This window comes from Sinohyriopsis cumingii, unplaced genomic scaffold (genome assembly GCF_028554795.1).
Source record: "Sinohyriopsis cumingii isolate HCF-2022 unplaced genomic scaffold, ASM2855479v2 utg000160l, whole genome shotgun sequence".
Taxonomy (NCBI): domain Eukaryota; kingdom Metazoa; phylum Mollusca; class Bivalvia; order Unionida; family Unionidae; genus Sinohyriopsis; species Sinohyriopsis cumingii.
In genome coordinates, this window is record NW_028315873.1 from 5,729,254 (window position 1) to 5,751,278 (window position 22,025).

Consider the following 22,025-nt stretch of genomic DNA (forward strand, 5'->3'; position numbering starts at 1 on the left):
CTTTCGTCGCTGCATGGTAATTGAATAATAGAAATATTAGTACAAGTGAACGCAGTTTAAATTTAGGTCACATAATAACAGGCACGTGACTTAGGTATTCTTCAGCCATTCATCTGTGTATTGCGATGTCTCAACAGTTATGACTCATGCATATGATTTGGTAAACAGAACAAGGAGTGTACATATGCTGAAATAAGGCTTATTTCATTGATTTTGAAGAACACGCTTCAATATGGACGTAATTTACTTCATCGCAAGACTGACAACACTACTGATGCTGTTGTTAAAGAATGTTTACCCTGTAACTCTTCAGACATGTAAGTAAATGTTCATTTCATTGTTCATAAATATTGATGAAGGTATGTTCGTTATAAGGAAAGAAAATAACATTAGTTACCTATTAAGCAAGTTACTTATGTCAACCTGGGCAACATCAGTAGTTGAGGGGGTCATTTGAGATACGGGGAAGAGGAGGGATAAACGGGATTAAAAATATGAGGAAATTAACCTTAAGCCACAAAGTTGAAAGATGTGGTTTGTAACAGTGTAGCCTGAGCAGTGAAAGGGGGCTTCCATGTTAAATTTGGGTATTTGTACCCTGGGACAATGGGAATGTAACATGGGAAATTTAACATGGAGTGTTTCCATATAGCGACAAGGGGAATTCAACATATGGACTATATAGCGACAAGGAATTGGGACTGTCTAACGACAAGGGATATTGAATAGGCGTGACGTCACGGTACTGGACACTAGCAACAATGTTGCAAGGGGCTGACCTCAATCGGGTGAAACAGTGTGGCAAGGGACTGACCTGATTACGCGTTACTCTAGGGACAAATATACATATAGACATAGAAAAATAGACATAGAGACGTGGTTAGAAGTGTTAGAGACATAGACATAGTAAAATAAACATATACAAACACACACAAACGTACGCGCACACACATACATATACACACACAAACGTACGCGAGCACACATACACACACATATAAACACACACACACACAAACACTCCATCGCTATTTCTCTACAGTCTCTCTACAATGTCCCTAAATGTGTCTCTATAGTGCCCCTTTTCTATGTCCATATTTATATGTTCCTATGCTAGAGACAGGGTTAGAGACATAGACAGAGATATAAACACATTACACAAACATTGATTTAAGAACATAAATCTATCACATAAACAAATATAAAAAATCATTGATTTATGAACGTAAATCTATCACAAAAGATCATAGATTTATGAACATAAATCTATCACATAAAAAATCGATTTTAAAAAAATTTAGTCAACAGAGAATATATATCTTTCCTAGGCAATGGAGCGGCCCTTAAAAGGGCCTTTGGGTTTCTTCTTCTTTTTCTTCTAATTTCTGTCTTCTCGTCTTCTTTTCTACCAACACATTATCTTCTCTACTACATTCTTCTTATTTTTCTTCTTCTTCTTGTTGTCATCTTTGTCCTCCTTCTCCTCCTCTTTTCATTCTCCTCCTCGTTTTCAATCTTTTCATTTCATCTACTCATTCTTTCTTTGTCCTATATGTCTTCCTTCTCCTCCCTTTCCTCTTTGATCAGCTCTATCAGCCTTAGATTTGAGACGGTGGGGACTATAAGCGCCATCCTCCAATCTCGGCATCATTTGCTTCACCATCCCAATATCATCAAGCACTTCCTGCAGCTTGTGCATTTTGTCAAAATGTTTGTTTACCACTTTTTATTTTGTGTTGAATGGCGCGAATGACGAACGCTATGCTTTACAAATACTTACTTATTTAGTTGGATTAAAGTCGTTTTTCGTCCTTCCGGACATGCCCGACTGTTTTATGCACGCACCGCGTGCTATTTATTTGATCCTGGGGGATGGAAGGAGTGCCACATCCCCCAGGCTTTAATGTGTTCACAGAACACTTATTAATTGAGCCTTCATGTTTTATAACTAATTAGAGTCCTTAACAACCTGACTGAATGGCTATTACGTGAGAGGGAATAGAAACACACACACTCATGTTATCAAGAATCTTGGTTGCGATTGAACGCACCAGGTGTCAGCCCATGCAGTATGTTACGTCCGCTACGATTGGTCGCAGCGATAACGTCACTTTAGGACACCTGGTTTTGTGACGGGTGGAAATAGCCCCACATTCTGTCACTGTTACGATGTCCGAGCTAGGTAAAGGAGGAAAAGGAGCTCGGCAAGCTAGCCATGGACGTTGTGTACTCCAAAAACACCAACTTGTACTTATTTCAAATCGAGTCCAGTTGTATAATGGATACATCAGTACAAATAATGTGCAAGCCACCTTTGCAGTCATTAAAATCAAGCTTTACAAAAGACGAACGCTATGATTTATTTACTTGAAGCACGGACGTGAAGGAAAACATCCCTTACAATAACTTCACATATTATCTACTACCAACACAGAGGGAAGAAAATAACCCCAATATATACTATCAACATAGAGAGGATAAAATAACCCATTATATACTATCAACACAGAGGGGAGAAAATAAACCATTGTCTACTATCAACACAGAGGGAAGAAAATAACCCATTATATACTACGAACACAGAGGGGAGGAAATAACCCCAATACGTACTATCAACACAGAGGGAAGAAAATAGCTCATTATCTGCTATCAACTGGGAAGAAAAGAAAACGATATCTACTATCAACATAGACTATCCAAGGAGTTAGTGTTTATAGTCACTACTTCACATTCACAAATAATTTTAGTTTAGGGACAAGGGGTTTGTTAAAGGAAAGAACAAACACGCACATACACACACAAACAAACACATAGACATAAATCTATGTATGTATATGTCTCTAACTCTGTCTCTAACCACGTCTCTTATCACGTCTCTATGTATGTATCTATTTATTATCCACTACCTCTTTCAACTTCATCATTTTATGGACGTGTGCGTTTTTCTTTTATAAAAATGGAAATGTCCGTTTTCCTTAAGAAGAGATGTCATGGGAAAAAGCCACACACCAAAGTACTAGTTCACACACAAACACACAAACATACGCGCGCACACGCAAACACACACACATGGACACAAACGTACACGTACACATACACATAAACGAACACACAATTATGATAGGTAAACTGCTCAGTCTCTCTTTTCTTGAGATCTGGTTAGCCCTAAGAAGGTTTTTCTTTTTAAAACTCCAAATGCACCTGGTTAATGCTGACAAATCTCAGGCCGGGCACCAAACATGCAATAGCGACTGTAGTCATTGTCCCACGGAGCGGTGAGAACGGGGAGTGATGAAGAGGATTAAATTGCTTCACTCTCCCAATCCTCAGTTTTAAGAATTCTGAACTCAATCTCCCTCACGACTCTGCAACCTAGCTGGTGATGTTGCTGTGTCCGCTGGGGTTCCCGCTCTACTTGTTGTAGCTCCAAGTCCCAATCTTCAGTACGAGGCACCGTGAACGCTTGCGGTAGTTTCTGTAATGGTACCCTTTACATGACGAATGGGTCTCATCCTCTAAGTCAAATTCTTCTTCCTTCAAAGCATCCATGGCTAGCTCGTCTTGGAGGCGACACGCATTTTCCAGGTGCATCTAGAGTTTCATTATTGTCCGTGCTCTAATCATTTTGGATGTTTACTAGTCAACGATGGGTAGCCAGACTAACAAACGCTACACATTATATTTTGAAACACGGACGTGAAGGAATACACCCCTTACACAAAAACTAAAAATACCCACATTACCATAAAACATGGAACGAGCTGGCCTAAAAATAAACGGGATGATACAAGTCCGTGGGAGTTAATACTTTACATTTAATCAATCTTTTGTATTATCTAATGTTGTCAACGTCGATGTATTCCGTCAGCATTTGTATGTGCTTTGCGGGAAAGTGACAATATTTGCACACGTAATGATACAGCGAGTACACGTCTAGGTTTTTTAGTTCTTCTCCTTACAACGTTTCTTTCCTGGATATACGTGTGCCTTGGCACTATTGGTACGTATAACTCGTTCACATGTAGGGCACAATTTCAGGAGGTGACAATCACTTTTTAGATGTTAACCTTGCGTCTTGAGATGTTGCTGGTAACAGGTAGGGCTGATAAAAGTGCGCTGACAAGCTGTGCAATGCACTGGTTTTTCTCCTTCGCCATGACAGGGTTGAGAGGACAAACATCCTGTACATTTCGATCCGATTATTACACCCAATGGTCACATTTCTCACAATAGTGACCATATCCCAGGAATGCAGTGATACTAGTAATGGTATCGAAATGTTCATCGTGATAATAGACGTGAACGTATTTTCCATCTTTGAAATTTATGTGTCGAAACAAGGGATGTTCACCCACTTCTTGAGAGAGCACTTTCAATATGTAGCGAGGAGCCAAGACGTCTTGCAATTTTCGCATTTCAGGAATGTCAGAGGGTGTGTCCTTGTATAGCCCCCCCCACCCCCCCCACCCCCGCTGTAACAGGAGTTATGCTTCTCTTTGAAGGGGCCCCGAATGGCCGAGTGGTCTAAAGCGCTCACCGTTCCGGATCACTGTCATCTTACCTATGTCTGCGTGGGTTCAAGTCCAAGGCTCGGCCAGGTATGTGGGAAAGCCTGCCAGTAGATTTTGGTGGGTCGGTGGTTCTTCCCTGGGTTTTCCAGGGATCTTCCTCCACCAGTTATACTGGCCGCCATGTATAGCCTATCTTGTGCTAAAAAATGGCGTTAAACCCTAGAACAACCACAACAACAAAAAACTTCTCTCTGTTGCTTGGCTCGGTCCGATCGTTGAATAGTTTACCAGGCTCCTTTCCATTCTTCCGTGTCGTTTTTGTCAGCATACGTTCGTTCCACTATGATCGCTCATGCTAAAAACGTCTTCACTTTAGGGTTGTTAATTTGAACGAGACTTTGTTTCGTCCACCAATAACACTTTTTGGCGTTGTCCGGTCCCTTTGGGAATAGGAACGTAGGCCATGTACAGTGTCACTTTTCTATCGGTGATGTCAAAGTTGTCATTGGACTACGGAACTTGTTGAATTTTGTCGATGGCTTTGGATGGTGTCAGTTATGATGGTCTGCTAAACTCAATCCTAACGGGGGACTTTAGACTGTCATTATAAATGGAAAGTGTCACGCGATCATCGTCCTTGGCTCGACATTAAGTGTGGTTAACAAAGAATCCCACAAATCGGCGATGAACCCCTCTGTTTTCTTCAGCGGTACGTCTGACTTGAAATCTTTAAATTTCACCGTGTACGTGTAGGCTGTTGTTCTAAATTTTCTAGAGGATCATTTATCCGTCTCTCGAACGTGATAGTAGTTTTCAGGGGCTACTGGTGGTGGACTTTGGTTTGACGTAGACTCTCTGGGTCTGGATTCAAGATCACTCATGTCATCTTCAATTTGCTGGCATGGATTTGAGCCAAGACTTCAGCTACTGTGCGAGGCTATAGGTTACGTTTCTGCCACGTACTTTCTTCTCCTTTCTTCACGAAATGATGCGATCATTTCATCTTGATTTCAAAAAGTCATATGACTACATTTTATGCGTCATGGTTCCCTTTATATCAATGTAAGACCATTGTATTCCTATATAAAGGGTTAGTGTCTACACTCATGCAATCACACACGACCGTCATAGGGAAAAAAGGATTTTAGTTTCACTTTTTTTTGGGAAACATAGAGTAGTCTCTTTTTGAGAGAGATGGGTGGCCCTTCAAAGGACCGTTGGGTGTTTTTTATATATAAAATAACTTAGAAACGGGAGGCAATGAGCTTTAACTGCATTATCCATTTTCTACGTCCAAGGCCTATTTCTGGATCTGCTACTGTCCATGCTTTGTTTGAAATCACTAGCGTGGGTATCTCAGGCGTAGTGGTACTGTTGACGGAAATGGACTGTTTGGCTCGGGAATGGATTTTTTTCTTGGGTCGTATTACAGAAATCTGATACATTTCTTTCAGACTCCTTAACTCTGCCAAAATGTATAAGAGTACCGTCATCGTTTGAATTTCAAAGCCCTCCTAGACCTTGTTTCTTCTCTGCTTCTCCGTCCTGTCGTTTTCTTCTTACCTCTTCTTCTTCTCGCTGTTGCTGTTGTACTTGTAAGGAAGGAGACAGCGGAGAAGGTAATGGTACATGACCAATTCCTTGCGAAGAGAAAACATTCGCTAAATCCCAATAAAAATAGTTCTCTTCTGGAAGTAGAACTCCACAGCCGATGCACCCCGATTCGTGGTCTTCATAGTTTATGTCATGTTCTAACTCTGTCACATTGATTCACTGAGCACAGACACTATCGCACCTATATAGGGAATGTGACGTCGCAGGTAGCTCTCCTTGGATTGGAAGAAAAACTTCACACTGTGACTGAATTGTGTTAAGCAGAAGAGTCTTAATCTGCGGTTCAGAGGTCAGATGGAAGTTTGAGAAAGTGAAAAAGATCCGTGCGATATCCTATATGTTAGCTGCATGGTGTTAACAAACAAAAATCCAAAGGTCCTTTTCAGGGTCACTTCATCGCCTCTAAAGCTATCTATTCTCTTTGACAAAAACAATATTTAACCGATTTTTTGTATGATAGATTTATGTGCATCAATCTATGTTTGTGTAATGTGTCTATATCTCTGTCAATGTCTCTAACCCTGTCTCTAACTTACGGAAATAGAAATAGGGGAATACAAAATGAACATTATAGAGACACATTTAAAGGACATTATAGGGACAGTATAGAGACAACAAATTGTGATGATGATTTTTTTTTGTGTTCGTGTATGTATATGTGTGCGCGCGTACGTGTGTGTGTGTGTGTGTGTGTGTGTGTATCTGTGTTTGTGTGTATGTGTGTGTGTGTACGTTTATGTGTGTATGCGTTTGTTTTTCTGTGTCTCAGTCTATTTCTCTAACCCTGTCTCTAACCACGCCTCTATGTCTATGTCTCTTTTTGTCGATAGAGTATCGCGTATTCAGTTCAGCCCCTTGCCACATTGTTCCGCCCGATTGAGGTCAGCCCCTGTCAACATTGCTGCCCGTGCCCAGTACCGTGATCTCACTCCTGTTCAATTTCCCTTGTCGCTAGACAGTCCCATTACCTTGTCGCTATACAGTCTTTATGTTAAATTCACCTTTTCGCTCTATAGTCCCACCCCATGTTCAATTTCTCCAGTTAAATTCCCATTGTCCCCAGATACAAACACTCAAGTTTAACATCTAGCATGTGTCAAATAGTCCGCACATATTATAGCAAACGTTTCACATGAAGAGTTTTTCTATTACTTCTGTAGAGGTGGAATCTCAGTATTGATTTGTTTGTAACGTGTTCGTTCTGTTTTCATGGAAATTTGAATATATCTGCACTTTGACTTTAAATGCCGTATTGTGACATAAGTCTCACATATCTGTTTGTAATACGTTGGATCTACATTGGAGGGAAATGTAATTGGTTAGAATTTGTCAATTGGAAAAATTTGAATTTCTCTGTACTCGAAAGGAAATGGCGTATTTTGCTAATCATAGTTATATTCCTGTTCGCCAACTAACCTTTTTCAAACAAAGTATCAACAACATAATACTAGCATATCAATATCCAGTTGCCTTCTCTCCACAATCTAGTTGTCTAAGATCCAGCATCTAGGTATATATTATGCAGCGACCGAATTCTATATCATCAAAACAGTCCGTCAACCAGGAATGTAATATACAACAGCAAGTTATCCTATATCCAGCGCCCAGTTATCTAATATCAGCACCCATTAACATACATATTAAATGGGTTTTACATGACCGAGCAATGTCAAATGTCAAACCCAGGCGCGATTCCGCTAGAAGTCATAAGTTTCCCCTTAATTCCAAAGACCTCTAAACAACTACTGTTGTAAACTAGAAGGTCCAACTTGTATATTCTTTAATAATTTTACTCTAATTAATACAATGTCACAGAACTCACAAGTTCTTAACTGTCTATCGACTGCATATCTGCATGGTTTCTCTTCATTCACTTTCGGTAAAGTACCGTCAGCATTTTACACCAGAAAAATAGTCTACTCCTCCTAATACAGGGAACTATTTTAGTAAAAATAGTAAAAATACATTCTTTAAGCCCCATACAGACAGTAAGTATACAAAAATAATTTATTCACAGTCTAACCTGACTCGGTCTGTTTGCAGCATGGTGGTTCTGTTTTGGATAGAAATGTGAATTAAGTTAGGCCCCAGGACAAGAAGAAAACACGTCTGACACGGATGCTGTTTAATACAAAATGTGCCAAAGGTTTATCCAACAATGTTCCTATTATATCTAGCCAAAGCAATCGCGTATAATGTAAATGCTTTAGAGTCAGGGCATCAAACGAAATATATACTATGTCCATGACATTTGTATACTTTTGTATTTCCTGCTCATTCAATCTAACGAATTTTCAAAACAAGCTGAACAATATTTGCTAATTTAAAGCCTTGAGTTTGTTCCATATTTTGATGGAAATTGTAACATTAGAGTGCGACACATTAGAAAACCACCCACAGCTAAGCATTTAGTCTATTAAGAAATACACGTGAAATATATTGAGAAATAACAAATACATTTTTCTAAAACTATTGATAGAACAGCTTTTCTATTAATGTTTAAAGTTACGATTCTTTGTATTTATCGACAATGAAGGCATCCGGGATAAACTGCAGCATGAATTCTAATTGCAATTGAACTAAAGAAATTAATACAAAAAACAGCATCAAATGCACTAAGATCAAAGATCATGGTATAGACCAAAATTAAAATATCCCCCATATTGTTAAATAGGTCAAACTTTCTCATGTGTCCCTCTAAAAAGTGTAGCACAGTCTGCTAAATACGTTATTGATATAGCCTGCTGAAGTGTGGTCTGTCACTGTACACTACATCCGTTCCTCCAGTTATTTTAATGGCACTCGATGACCAATTCAGATATCATCGTCACTTCTCGGTGCAAGTAGAATAACTTAAAAGTGATGATTCGGGGTAGCAGCTGACTTACTCTACCCCAGTGTGGGCAGGATGCTTATTCTGTCAACAGACAGACGCCAACACAACGATCATAAGCATAATGACCACTAAAATGTGGCATCTGACTCCGACAGACATCGTGATGCCAGCCATAGATGAACCTGGGTCAGGAGGATAACCAGGCACAGACAGTTTGGCATCCGAAACTTCAAGCATCATGTTGGCTGGGGATAAAGAAGACTGAATCATATCAGAGGGTATCAGCATATAAGTTTTTTTTTAAGGTCACGCTCCTCCACCAGCTTCTTGATATTAAGACCAAACTTGACATGTTAGCTTGTAGATCTTACTCCGAATCTGTGAGCGTTCTGCCACAACAACAGGCGACTAGTCTAATGCGACTTACTCTTCCTTATCTTTCCTTCCGTTCTGGGGTGACCGTCCGCTAGTTTTTTATTTCCTTCCTTACCTATTTGAAATCAGGATCTAATATTTTAGTTTATATCAGTACCAAACGAAATATGAACTCACTTTATCATTGTACCAAGGATGATGTCAGTGAAAAGATATCAGTATGCTATTCCTCAGTAAAATTTGTTTTTCACCTCGAATTGATCAAATTTTTAGATCTCTAAGGCATGGTTTATTAAGTTTGAAAGGATCAAAATGGCAGATCTCTAAGGTCCGATCTATTAAGTTTGAAATGGTCAAAATGGTAGATCTCTAAGGCCTGATGAATTAAGTTTGAAAGGATCGAAATGGTAGATCTCTAAGGTTCGATCTATTAAGTTTGAAAGTATCAAAATGGTAGATCTCTAAGGTATGGTGTAGAATGTTTGAAAGTATTGAAATGGTAGATCTCTAAGGTCCGATCTGTTAAGTTTGAAAGTATCAAAATGGTAGATCTCTAAGGTATGGTGTAGAATGTTTGAAAGTATTAAAATGGTAGATCTTTAAGGTCCGATCTGTTAAGTTTGAAAGGGTCAAAGTGGTAGATCTCTAAGGCCTCATGTATTAAGTTTGAAAGGATCAAAATGGCGGATCTCTAAGGTCCGATCTATTAAGTTTGAAAGGGTCAAAGTGGTAGATCTCTAAGTTCTGATGTGTTAAGTTTGAAAGGCTCAAAATGGAAGATTCTTAAGGTCCGATGTATTAAGTTTGAAAGGATCAAAATGGTAGATCTCTAAGGTATGGTGTATTATGTTTGAAAGTATCAAAATGGTAGATCTCTAAGGTCTGATGTATTAAGTTTGAAAGGATCAAAATGGTAGATCTCTAAGATCAGATCAATTATGTTTCTTCCCGTTGAAATACTCATACTCCTGTGCATTTATTCACCAAAGAAAGCAATATTTAGTACTTTAATATCAAAACGGTTTATAGAAATATCCATAGATTACTATTTAAACTTAGTCGGTATGTTTCCTTATCATAGCGTTGAAATTTGAAATGATCATTAGTGCGTATTAGTTCACAAAATAAATGTTTCTCACTATTGCACATAATTCTAATAAGAGGATTAAGTCGTTCGAAAAGATCAATATTGTAACTTTTTGGATTCTATCATTGTCGTTTCTTTAATGCAATGTATTCTTCTTCTTCCTAATATTATTATTATTATTATTATTATTATTATTCGATATCTGGAATATTTCAGACAAAATGGAAGAATACTGTCAAGGAGAAATATCGATGATACTTGGAGACATCCATTCAGGCAAACTGGTTTTCCATTCTGACGGGATGTCGAACTGTAGCGTTACTATTGAGTCATGGTATTCCGACCCTTACATACAGTTCTACTTTGAAGATTTTGACGTTGGAACTGACGACTGTCTCACAGGCAGATTAATGATGAAAGATGGCAGTAGCGTGTACGCAACTGAAATAACGGGTAAAAGCCTTATATTATAGAACGAAAAGACCAGACACACCCACATACACACTCAAGGTTTTATTTTATTTTCCAGTCACAACACTTTAAAAGCTAAACCTTCAACTGGTGCTAACAATTGACAACTTGTGGCTTTGCCCAGAAGAAACTCTGCCCCATAACCTTTAGTATTTTCCTTTTAAATTTCTTTGTTAGTCAATTTCAAGTGTAGCGTCTGATGGTTTTTGTTTTCTTCGGTTTGCTATTGAACTAAAACAATTAACTATTCCTTTAAAATTGTCCTTAATCTCATTTAGAGTATTACAACTCTATGACGTTTAACTCAATAACAGAAAAGAGTGAAAACCAATGCGCCTCGTAAAATTCAACAAATAATTTATTTCCTTAGTGTTACGACTCTGGTTTTAAACTATGTAACATATAAAAGCAAAACCATCAAGTTTTGTAAAACCTAACAAATAATTTAACTCTCCAAGTAATAAAATGAAAATTTCAGAGGAACTTAAAGAATTATAAATAAAGTCCAAAATAACTATAAAATTGTTCTACTAAATTCCTAATAATCGAGTGTTCCGAATGAATTCCAGGTCCTCGAATGTACTGATAGGCTATGAGAAAAACAGGTTTTATAGGCGATATGAAGCTACGCAAATATATTTTAGTAAGACAACGTATATTGTCAAAATAACGTACGGACTATAAAGGTCATTGATATTGTGTTATATTCTCAATCGACAGTACCTTCAGCATCTGAATTTCCACTCGGTCTAACTTTATTATTAGATCCACATTACTGGCAGTGCCACCAGACTTGACATGATAGTATAACTTGTTGGTATGCATTTTAGCCCGGATGTTTCGTGTCTAGAAGGCCAATTCATAACTGCAGTTTTGATTCCGTTATCAAATATTCATTTTCCTTTTGTCGGTGTATTTTAGTTAAAAGTTGAGAAGGAAACTGACACTGATCTAGTTATACTTTATTCCCGCGTGATCCAATGCCTCACAATATTTCACTATAAATATTTTTTTATATGGTTCTGTTTAGATGTTTAAAACAATGCGCTAACCATATTGGGTTTTAATGTGGTTTTGTTTAGGTGTTTAATAAAATGTGCAAACCATATTGGGTTTTAATATGTTTATGTTCAGGTGTTAAATAAAACATGCTAACTATATATGTTTGTAATGTGATACCTGAAGAACTCACGTTGATGTACATGCGTTAAATTTTACCTTGACCTGTGACCTTAACCATCGAGGAAACTTTTTCAACATTGTTTTATTGTATTTCTCGTGGCATAACATATGTGTCAATATTATTCACGGAATGTTCACTAGATGACATGGACTTTGGCAAAAACTATTACGCACTGTCAATGTTTTTCTTCTTGCAATTATCGTGTCACTTTCTCCCGCTTCCTGTACCAGATTTTGTGTCATATTTTGTGTATATGTTTTGGTATGTACGTATGCATACCAGATTTTGTGTCATATTTTGTGTATATGCTTTGGTATGTACGTATGCATACCAGATTTTGTGTCATATTTTGTGTATATGCTTTGGTATGTACGTATGCATACCAGATTTTGTGTCATATTTTGTGCATATGCTTTGGTATGTACGTATGCATACCAGATTTTGTGTCATATTTTGTGGATATGCTTTGGTATGTACGTATGCATACCAGATTTTGTGTCATATTTTGTGTATATGCTTTGGCATGTACATATGCAACTTGATTTACAGTCTGAGTTTTGTTAAGGTTTAGGGCCCAAGCTGTGTGGAAGCGAGAAACCAGCTGATGTTTACAGGACTTTCACCAGAAACCTTAAAATAGAGTACCAAACAAGACGATACTTCCTCGGAACACCAGTCTTTTTCTCTATTATATTCAATGCTTTTGATGTGGGTAAGTACAAAAGAACTGTTTTACTATTTCTTTCAAACCGATTTTATTTTTCCTTTGAATGAGTTGTTTGTTTTCATTTTCTGATAATAATAACACGCATTCATAAAGGAGATGGTCTTATGAATTGATCTTTTCTGATAATAATAACCTGCATTCATAAAGTAGATGGTTTTATGAATGCTTTGTCTTTTCTGATATTAATAACCTGCATTCGTCAAGAAGATGGTCTTATGAATAATTTTTCTTTCTGATATTAATAACATGCATTCATAAAGGAGATCGTCATATGAATTTGTCTTTTCTGATATTAATAATTTACATTCATAAGGGAGATGGTCTTATCAATGATTTGTATTTTCTGATCTCAATAAATTGCATTCATAAAAGAGATCGTCTTATGAATGATTTGTCCTTTCTGATATTAAAAAATTTTATTCATAAAAGAGATTTTCATTATATAACAAAAATAACACGTGCATATCATGCAGAAATTTCTTATGAAAAAAAAAGAACTTGTTTGTCCCGACATTGCTAACATAATTAAAACTTGTGTTGCGTTGGCTTCGTCTTAGTACAAATGTTCTATTTAAACCCATCATATACGACTGAGTTCCAGTTGTACAGTGGGGACTCGTTGATCCGTACATCGTTTATCTGGAATCATCGCTATCAGGTCATAGTTTGACACGAATTGAGTTCCTAAAGGTTAATTTACTCCGTTAATCGAGAAATCCTCTTTTCGGATCCGGATATGAAAATCGGGAACCAAAGCGTAAAATTACCATAAAACCTGCCTCGATAATCCGGAAATAATCTGTCTAATAATACAAACATATCAAAGAATCATATATAAAATAAAGTCAAGTGGATGACGTATATTCACCGATGCAAATTTGGAGGTGTGTCAGTTTATCAGTATCTGATTGGATAAATTCAAGCGTCACGTTAAAAGTTCTAAATCGATCACAATGAGAAAATTATGCAGCGTGACCGAATTGCAACCATTGATTTTATGAACAATGTCTTTGATACGCGACTACTCATAATAATTCAATAAACACACTGGTTTTAAATCCTACACACGTTCGACATAGCATATGGTTTATAAAATAAGTATCATTATATCTCTTTATGTTTACCAATTGTATGCAAGAATCAGTTTGATAATGGCTGTAAAAAATAAAGTTGAATTAAGTTCTGGGCAGTATACGACCTCATTTCAGAATAAAACGTGACGTCAATTACTGGATCATTTGCCACTACAACAACTGTATATCATGGCGTATAACAATGACTGCATTTTGTTAGTTTTCCATGTAACTTCTAAATATCAGTTTGTATTCGTTGTTCGTCGTACATTTTACATTATTATTGCGACACTATCAGGCAAATGTAGAAGAGCAGAGAGACTAGTCAAAATACAAAACGAAGATTTGCCAGCACAATGAAAATCACCCAAAAGGTACCATTCAAGATATCCACCGACATGTATGTACAGGTGCATATAATAAAGTGAACAGGTACAGTACAAGCATGATACGGTATGATGATATCGTAAAATAACAATGTGCATGATTCAAAAATCGAGAAAACGCGTTAATCCCGACTTATTCACTCGAAACGAAAGTTTCCGGATTAACGGGGTTCAACTGTACATGTTTCATTAGTCTGGAATGTTTTTACCACTCTTACCAAAACTATTTCTCGTAACAAAGAAGTCATCAACAGAACACGGCTTTGTTAGCTAATAAAAACGGTCAAGTAGAGACAAATTGGGGGCTTTATTTATGACTTGTGTCTACCATATTTCTTTTCTCTAACTAGGGATACTCATCAACTACACAATGGTTGGAAATGTGTCATCTATATTATGTTACCATGTCTGTATTTCTCATCCTAACACAAAGGCGGAACAACAATCAGAGGCGAAACGCCTTAGCCCCTAAAATAGGTTCCATTGCCTCTAAACCTAGCTTCTATTGCTTGAGTTATCGCCCTTTCCTTCTTTGTCCTGACACCATGTGTCCAAAATGATTATTAATATTTGGATCGCAGGAAAAATTAAATAGTCAAACGCAAAATGGGAAATCTTTTAAATATTTCCCGTTCTGCAGTGATGCAATTTAATGTATTGATCCTGGCAACGTCTTCCTAAAAAGAAATTGAGCATTTATTTTTAACTTTAGATGTTACATTGCCCTAAGGTATTACACATTTTAAAACTTTTCTGTATTTTAGGGATATGTGAATCCTGGGAGTCTCGATGTGACAACGGACACTGTATTCGGGATGAGATGAACTGTAACGGATACAATCCGTGCGGAGACCACTCCGATTGCAAGCTATCAGTAGGCAGTATTGTGGGTATTGTTATAGGCAGCCTTGCTGGATTGGCTATCCTCATGACCGTCATTGTTGTGTTGATATGCTGTCATCGGCGGCGCAAGGTAAATGAGTGTCTTTCATCTCGTTCAAGTTGGGAATTCTTGACTTCTAGACCCACTATCACGGATAGTGGGTGTGTATCTGGGATTTTTTGACGTCGCTTTACAATTTTCCAGTAATATAGCTACAATGTCTGCATGGTGGCAGTTTACAGTGACACATATACAAAATGTTGCGTAAGTTAATGCACTACACATACATATATACAGTCATAAACTGATCTGATAATACGTATACACAGCCCTACACTGATCTAATAGTACGTATACACAGTCCCACACTTATCTGAGAGTTCGTATACACAGTCATACACTGAATTTAGAGTTCGTATACATAATCCTACTGTAACAAGATAACCGGGTGGGATATCTCGGATTAACGACAGAACACGTTTTGACGACACAGATGTATGGTTTAATATGGCGATTTATATGAGTAGTGGATTATGAAGACGTGTGCGTATTTATAATCCAAATATTGGATCTATTTAACATAAAAAACGCACAGTTTCAAAGATGAAAAAAATATACAAATAAATTTAGTTCAGTAACCCTAAAATACACGATAAATGATTTCACAAATGATTCAATAATGAAAAGATGAATATAGTTCACTCAAATAGTAAACAATGTAAGCCAAATGATTCAATAATGGAAAGATGAATATAGTTCACTCAAATAGTAAACAATGTAAGTGTTTACACATAGTAAAAAAAAAAATGTATTCGCTCAGGTAGCGAAATTATGTCACTAAATAAGAACGGATATACAATCTATCCTTCCGGTCCTGAATAATACACTGGGTCTTACTAACCCAAAATTAGCATATAACTAAAAATACATGTGTGGAGATGCACTCCGTCACCCGTGCACCTTATCCGCTCCACAGCTCCTCTGAATCAATTTCACAACCAATATAGACTCCGGACCCTCGGAATACTATGATCACTTGAAACATCAGACCCTCCGGATACTTGAAATATTAGACCCTCCGGACCCCCTGGTCCTTTGACGGCTCTACAGCTGGGTCACCTTAGTCCCTCTGGACCCTCCGGACGCTAGACATTAGACGCTCCGGCACCTTAAACGCTCCGGACACACGGACGTTTCTACCCTCTGACAACACCGGACACCCCGGATATTCCTACCATCAAAAACACTCACTCACTCAGCTGAAAATATACCCGATACAGTGTACTACACTTGATACAGACATAACGTAAGAACGTTATACATGGTAAGTTAAAAAGATTATATTATTATTATGGCAATTACAAAACAGAGGTTCAATAGTAAACCTAACCCTGCTTGATAAGACAATAGTAAACAATTCTTTTAAAAAATGTAGCTTTACATTACCAATATAAGTCCTGCACTACGTCGCAACAAGAATAAAAAATGCACGCATTATGGTAGGTAAAGAAAACTATAACAAACATGCAAAGGCAAATATGGTAATACACTAGTTATCACTTAAAACCCAAAAATTACCTACCCCTACAGCTGGAGTTGTGCGAATCCTTTAAGCAGGCCGCTTGCTGACAAAACCATTTGTATTGTAAAGGTCCTTTACATGTAGTAATGTATTTATACCTTTAGAATTTTCGTTATTCCTTATCAAAGGCACCTTGCACGTGTGGCACAGGACGAATCGTACTCACGATTTCGAAATACATAGACCATATTATAATCACCCTCGGGTATCGTTGTACAGAGAAAAGAAACGAAACCCGAGTACATGTATTTAATTAACAACATTTACACCATTCCGTGACACCTACACTGATTTGAGGGTACGTATACACAGTCCTTTACTGATTTTAGGGTACGTATATACAATCCTACACTTACCTAATTGTACGTTTACACAGTCCTACACTGATCTGATAGTACGTATACACAGTCCTACACTGATCTAATAGTACTTATACACAGTCCTACACTGACCTGATTGTACGTATACACAGTCATACACTGATCTAATAGTATGTATACACAGTTCACCACTGTACTGATAGTACGTATACACAGTCATACAATGTACTGATAGTACGTATTCACAGTCCTACACTTATCTGAGAGTTCGTATACACAGCCTTACACTGATCTAAGAGTACCTATACACAGTCATACACTGAAATTAGAGTTTGTATACATAATCCAACACTGATTTGAGGGTCGTATACACAGTCCTTTACTGATTTTAGTGTACGTATATACAATCTTACACTGACCTAATATTACGCATGTACGGTCCTACATTGATCTGATAGTACGTATACACAGACTTACACTGATCTAATAGTACTTATACACAGTCCTACACTGACCTGATAGTACGTATACACAGTCATACACTGATCTAATAGTACGTATACACAGTCTGACACTGATCTAATAGTACTTATGTACAGTCCTACACTGACCTGATAGTACATATACACAGTCCTACACTGACCTGATAGTACGTATACACAGTCCTACACTGACCTGATAGTACGTATACACAGTCCTACACTATCTAATAGTACGTATACACAATCCTACACTGACCTGATAGTACGTATACACAGTCCTACACTGACCCTATAGTACGTATACACAGTCCTACACTATCTAATAGTACGTATACACAGTCTGACACTGATCTAATAGTACTTATGTACAGTCCTACACTGACCTGATAGTACATATACACAGTCCTACACTGACCTGATAGTACGTATACACAGTCCTACACTGACCTGATAGTACGTATACACAGTCCTACACTATCTAATAGTACGTATACACAATCCTACACTGACCTGATAGTACGTATACACAGTCCTACACTGACCCTATAGTACGTATACACAGTCCTACACTATCTAATAGTACGTATACACAGTCTGACACTGATCTAATAGTACTTATGTACAGTCCTACACTGACCTGATAGTACATATACACAGTCCTACACTGACCTGATAGTACGTATACACAGTCCTACACTGACCTGAGAGTATGTTATTACCAAAAACGGATTCGGGATAAGCACAAAATATGAGCAGAAAATATGTTAGTATAATACGACTGCATTATGTGCCAGTCTTGCACATGCGCAGTCTAACAGATTAACCAGTCTCAATGTGCATATGTTAGAATCGTGCTCAGTACGGGTTAGAATCAATGCTAACTGACCACCCTATTTCTAGGCCAGTCCATGATTTGTTGATATAAATATTTACATTCCTACAGATTTGTATATGCCATCATATTTGTGCATACCTGTTAACCAAATATAATTTTTGAAAAGTACCAGATCGTAAATTTCAGATATTTGTAATTACAAATCTACGTCATATTCAAAATCTCTAACTCGGTTCACTAAGGCCCTTATAATCTAATATACCACACATTCCGAAGAAGTCGTCCTTGACAATACTTACGAGATGGGTGCTAAACACCTTTGGAATGTGTATTTTCTTTTTACAAAATATTTAAATGTAATGTCATATAAAATATATTGGAAGCAAGAAATAAAAAGGAATTCAGAAATGAGATTTCCCTATTTAAGATTTATAAAATAAATATACTTTTATATATCTGTCTCTCAGAGTTGAGGAGAAATGCGAAATTAAAAATGCTATTATTTATTTACAACTTCTGCAATTACCCGTCTTTCTTACATTGGGCGTATCCGTAATGTGTGGATATTGTCACGGACTAGATATAACACTTGAATTGTTTGTGTGACAGTCTGATGTACAAGTCAAGGTATTGCAATTACTAGTGTGTCTATATCATACTAAAATCGGATTAAGATCATATTTGTCAACTCTGACGCAGACTTGGAAGATTCGATTGAAATCAGATTGATAATTTTCAGTGATTTAAAAATTCTTTGAAAATAGATGAAGAAGAGAATAGATGTACACATTTTATCGACAACGGCTGCGTCAGTATTTACATTTTTCTGGTACATCACAAGACGCTACCAGCACCACAATCCCTAACTACTATGACCCCAGTACCACTACTAGCACCACATTACTATTACCGCTGATAATACTCTTACAACTAGGACCACATCTCTACTACTACTTCAGCTATTACTGCCACCACCCACCACCGTCACAACTCCACTACACTAGTATTTAGTATTTCATACGATGACAACATTACACTGTTTTCAAATGTTTGAACAGTTGAATAGGTCGAAACACTTGCAGTTCTGTGAAGGATATGTAGCTAAAGGAGCTTGATTGATTTTATACCTTCTGCTCTTGCATAAGTCGCTGCTGTCTATATCCTGCATAGTACGATGCTGCCTATATTCTGCATAGTACGCTGTTGCCTATATCCTGCATAGTACGATGATGTCTACATCCTGCATAGGACGATGCTGCCTATATCCTGCATAGTACGATGATGTCTATATCCTGCATAGTACGATGCTGATTATATCCTGCATAGCGCGATGCTGCCTATATCCTGCATAGTACGATGCTGTCTATATCCTACATAGCGCGTTGCTGCCTATATCCTGCATAGTACGATGCTGTCTATATCCTACATAGTACGATAGTGTCTATATCCTATAGACTACGCTGCTGTATATATCCTGCATAGTACTATGCTGCCTATATTCTGCATAGTTCGCAGATAATAATTTACATAAAACGCAGACCATACCGCTCATAGTACGCTGACTATATCATGAAAATTTCAAATCGCAAACAGTAAAAGGTAAATGTAATGATGACAAGATGCAACCAGGATAAGATCAGATACAAGCAGCTTAAGCGAGGGATTTATAAGATATGGATTTAGGAAACTTGTCTTCCCCTGTCCTTTGGTGTATCCATGACTTCATCAAAAACACTAGCGCCTTACTTCCTGCAAGTGGCATCAGTTGCTACACTTGGATCTAGTAATATACTGCGCGTTTAATTTTTCAAGTGGTGCAAATGTAACGTTTTTCAAATTTAGTTTTTAAAAATTCTTGTGAACAATCGATAGATATTTGCTTAGATACACATTTTATCCTTAAATAAAACTGTTCTGAAAAGATTTTTTTCTTTCTAATAATCAGTAAAGTGTACAGTCAAAAAGGGATAAAACAACGTGTTAATCAACCAGTTTAATCAACAACCAACTCTAAACATACATCGACACGAGGTTAATCTGCAATGCGTTGTTGTAAAGACAATTGTAAATACATGATGGCATAATCCAACTGGCATGGCGGCGTGCTTTTATAAGTAACGCAAATATCAGTATTTGTAAGGTTAAGTTGCAATACACGTTTTGTGACTAATCTACAGCGAGGATTAAGTTCTCAGTAGTTATGTAATTTATCTGAGTTTCATAATATTAGTTTTTGTATAATCAACATCTTCCTGTTTACTATCTTTGCTATTATTGATTTATATACTCTCAGCGACGGGTGTTTCTGATTGGTAGATGTAATGATGTAGTGATGTTGTTATAGTAAGACTTTGGATTTAAATTCCCTAATCCGAAATGCCTTTATTATTTCAGTTCCGCAACGTGCCTACCCAAGGTCCAATGGCAAATATTGCCACTGGCTATGTCATTTCTACATCCGCATCCCAACCAGGTGTGGTTCCGTCCTCCTACAACCCGTGGTACAGTACTGCTAACCAGCAGGTATTACTTGGTACCACGTATGAAAATAGTCCAGTTCCTCTCATTCCGCAAGCCCAGATTTCATCACAACCCGAAAAGTAAAACGATATGCTCACCATTTGTAGCAGGAACTCCTAGAGTGCTTAAAAAATTTTTTTAAAGTGTTTAAGACAATTTCTAATTAAAAGGCGTTTTGTGAAATCAAAGAATATTTGGTTTAATTTATCAATCAAAAGTCATTCTCGAAGAGATTCTTTTACAATGATATTTTTATACACCAAGATGCGGTATATATGATTATTGGTTATTGAAGTTTCAATAGTTCAATAGCGGCTCTAGGTGGCCGAGTGGTGTAAAGCGCTCGCTTTTGTTTCCATCACTTTCAGATCACCAATGTTCGCATCTATTTTAGTATTGGTCTCTGTTAATGTAAGAAAGCTTGCCAGTCGCTTGCTGTAGGTCGGTGATTCTTCTCCGTCGTTTTTATAGGTTCTTCCTCCACCCTTATACTGGCCGCCATTTATAACCTATCTTGCGTTGAGAAATTGCGTTGAACCCCAAAACAACAACAGCAAAGTTTCAATAACGTTAAATGGCACGTCTGTGTTCATGTTCAAAGAAAAATGTGAGAAACAATATTTCTTTATCCACTCATAATAAAAAATATTGTTCATATTGCATTTATCTTTCCCATTACAGCACTGCTGCTTTATCATACGATTTCCATTCATTGGACACAATGCATGCACAGAGGGAAATAACACCCTAATATTGATCCGCGATACGGTAACCTGCAACCTTGTTATCAGACGTCTTAAATATATTACGTGTTTGTGAGCACATCATATCATCTTACTAGGAGAGATAATAGAGGGGGTCCTATCCAAGGTATACGTGAATGGAAAATGGCGACCGCCTCACAGGAGAAGGAACGTTTTAATCATATGTTACAATGTCCTGTCTGTTTGAAGAATTTCAAGAAACCAAAAGTACTGCCATGTGGACATACAATTTGTGCATCATGCTTACAGTCTCATATTAATAGCACATCGACTAAAGGAGAAAACAACATGACACATTTCCCTGCCCAGGTTGCAGAGCTGTCACGGCTCCATTACATCCCACAGAGAATGTTGATCAATGGGCGGATTCATTCCC

At 37.5% G+C, this 22,025-nt stretch overlaps 1 protein-coding gene across 3 annotated transcripts; it reads left to right on the forward strand.

Annotated features, from left to right (window-relative positions):
- Positions 1-109: 109 nt before the first annotated feature.
- LOC149774679 (uncharacterized) lies at positions 110-21,839 on the forward strand. 3 transcript variants are annotated; one of them, XM_089944851.1, is made up of 6 exons: positions 110-317; positions 10,640-10,876; positions 12,643-12,789; positions 15,028-15,236; positions 20,760-20,888; positions 21,567-21,839. In XM_089944851.1, the coding sequence occupies exons 1-6, from the start codon at positions 233-235 to the stop codon at positions 21,702-21,704; spliced, it is 945 nt and encodes a 314-aa protein (XP_089800977.1). In that variant the 5' UTR covers positions 110-232; the 3' UTR covers positions 21,705-21,839. The 3 variants fall into 3 exon arrangements, with proteins under 3 accessions (XP_089800977.1, XP_089800976.1, XP_089800978.1); XM_089944850.1 differs by having other exon boundaries at positions 111-317; positions 20,760-20,965; positions 21,567-21,782; XM_089944852.1 differs by lacking the exon at positions 20,760-20,888 and having other exon boundaries at positions 111-317.
- The last annotated feature ends 186 nt before the right edge of the window (positions 21,840-22,025 follow it).

Excerpts from the sequence above, each read along its gene's own strand:
- LOC149774679 (XM_089944850.1), top strand. The coding sequence starts at position 233 with ATGGACGTAATTTACTTCATCGCAAGACTGACAACACTACTGATGCTG. Across the intron at positions 10,877-12,642 it reads GTACGCAACTGAAATAACGG|GTTTAGGGCCCAAGCTGTGT; the intron begins GTAAAAGCCTTA and ends AGTTTTGTTAAG. Across the intron at positions 15,237-20,759 it reads GCTGTCATCGGCGGCGCAAG|TTCCGCAACGTGCCTACCCA; the intron begins GTAAATGAGTGT and ends TTATTATTTCAG.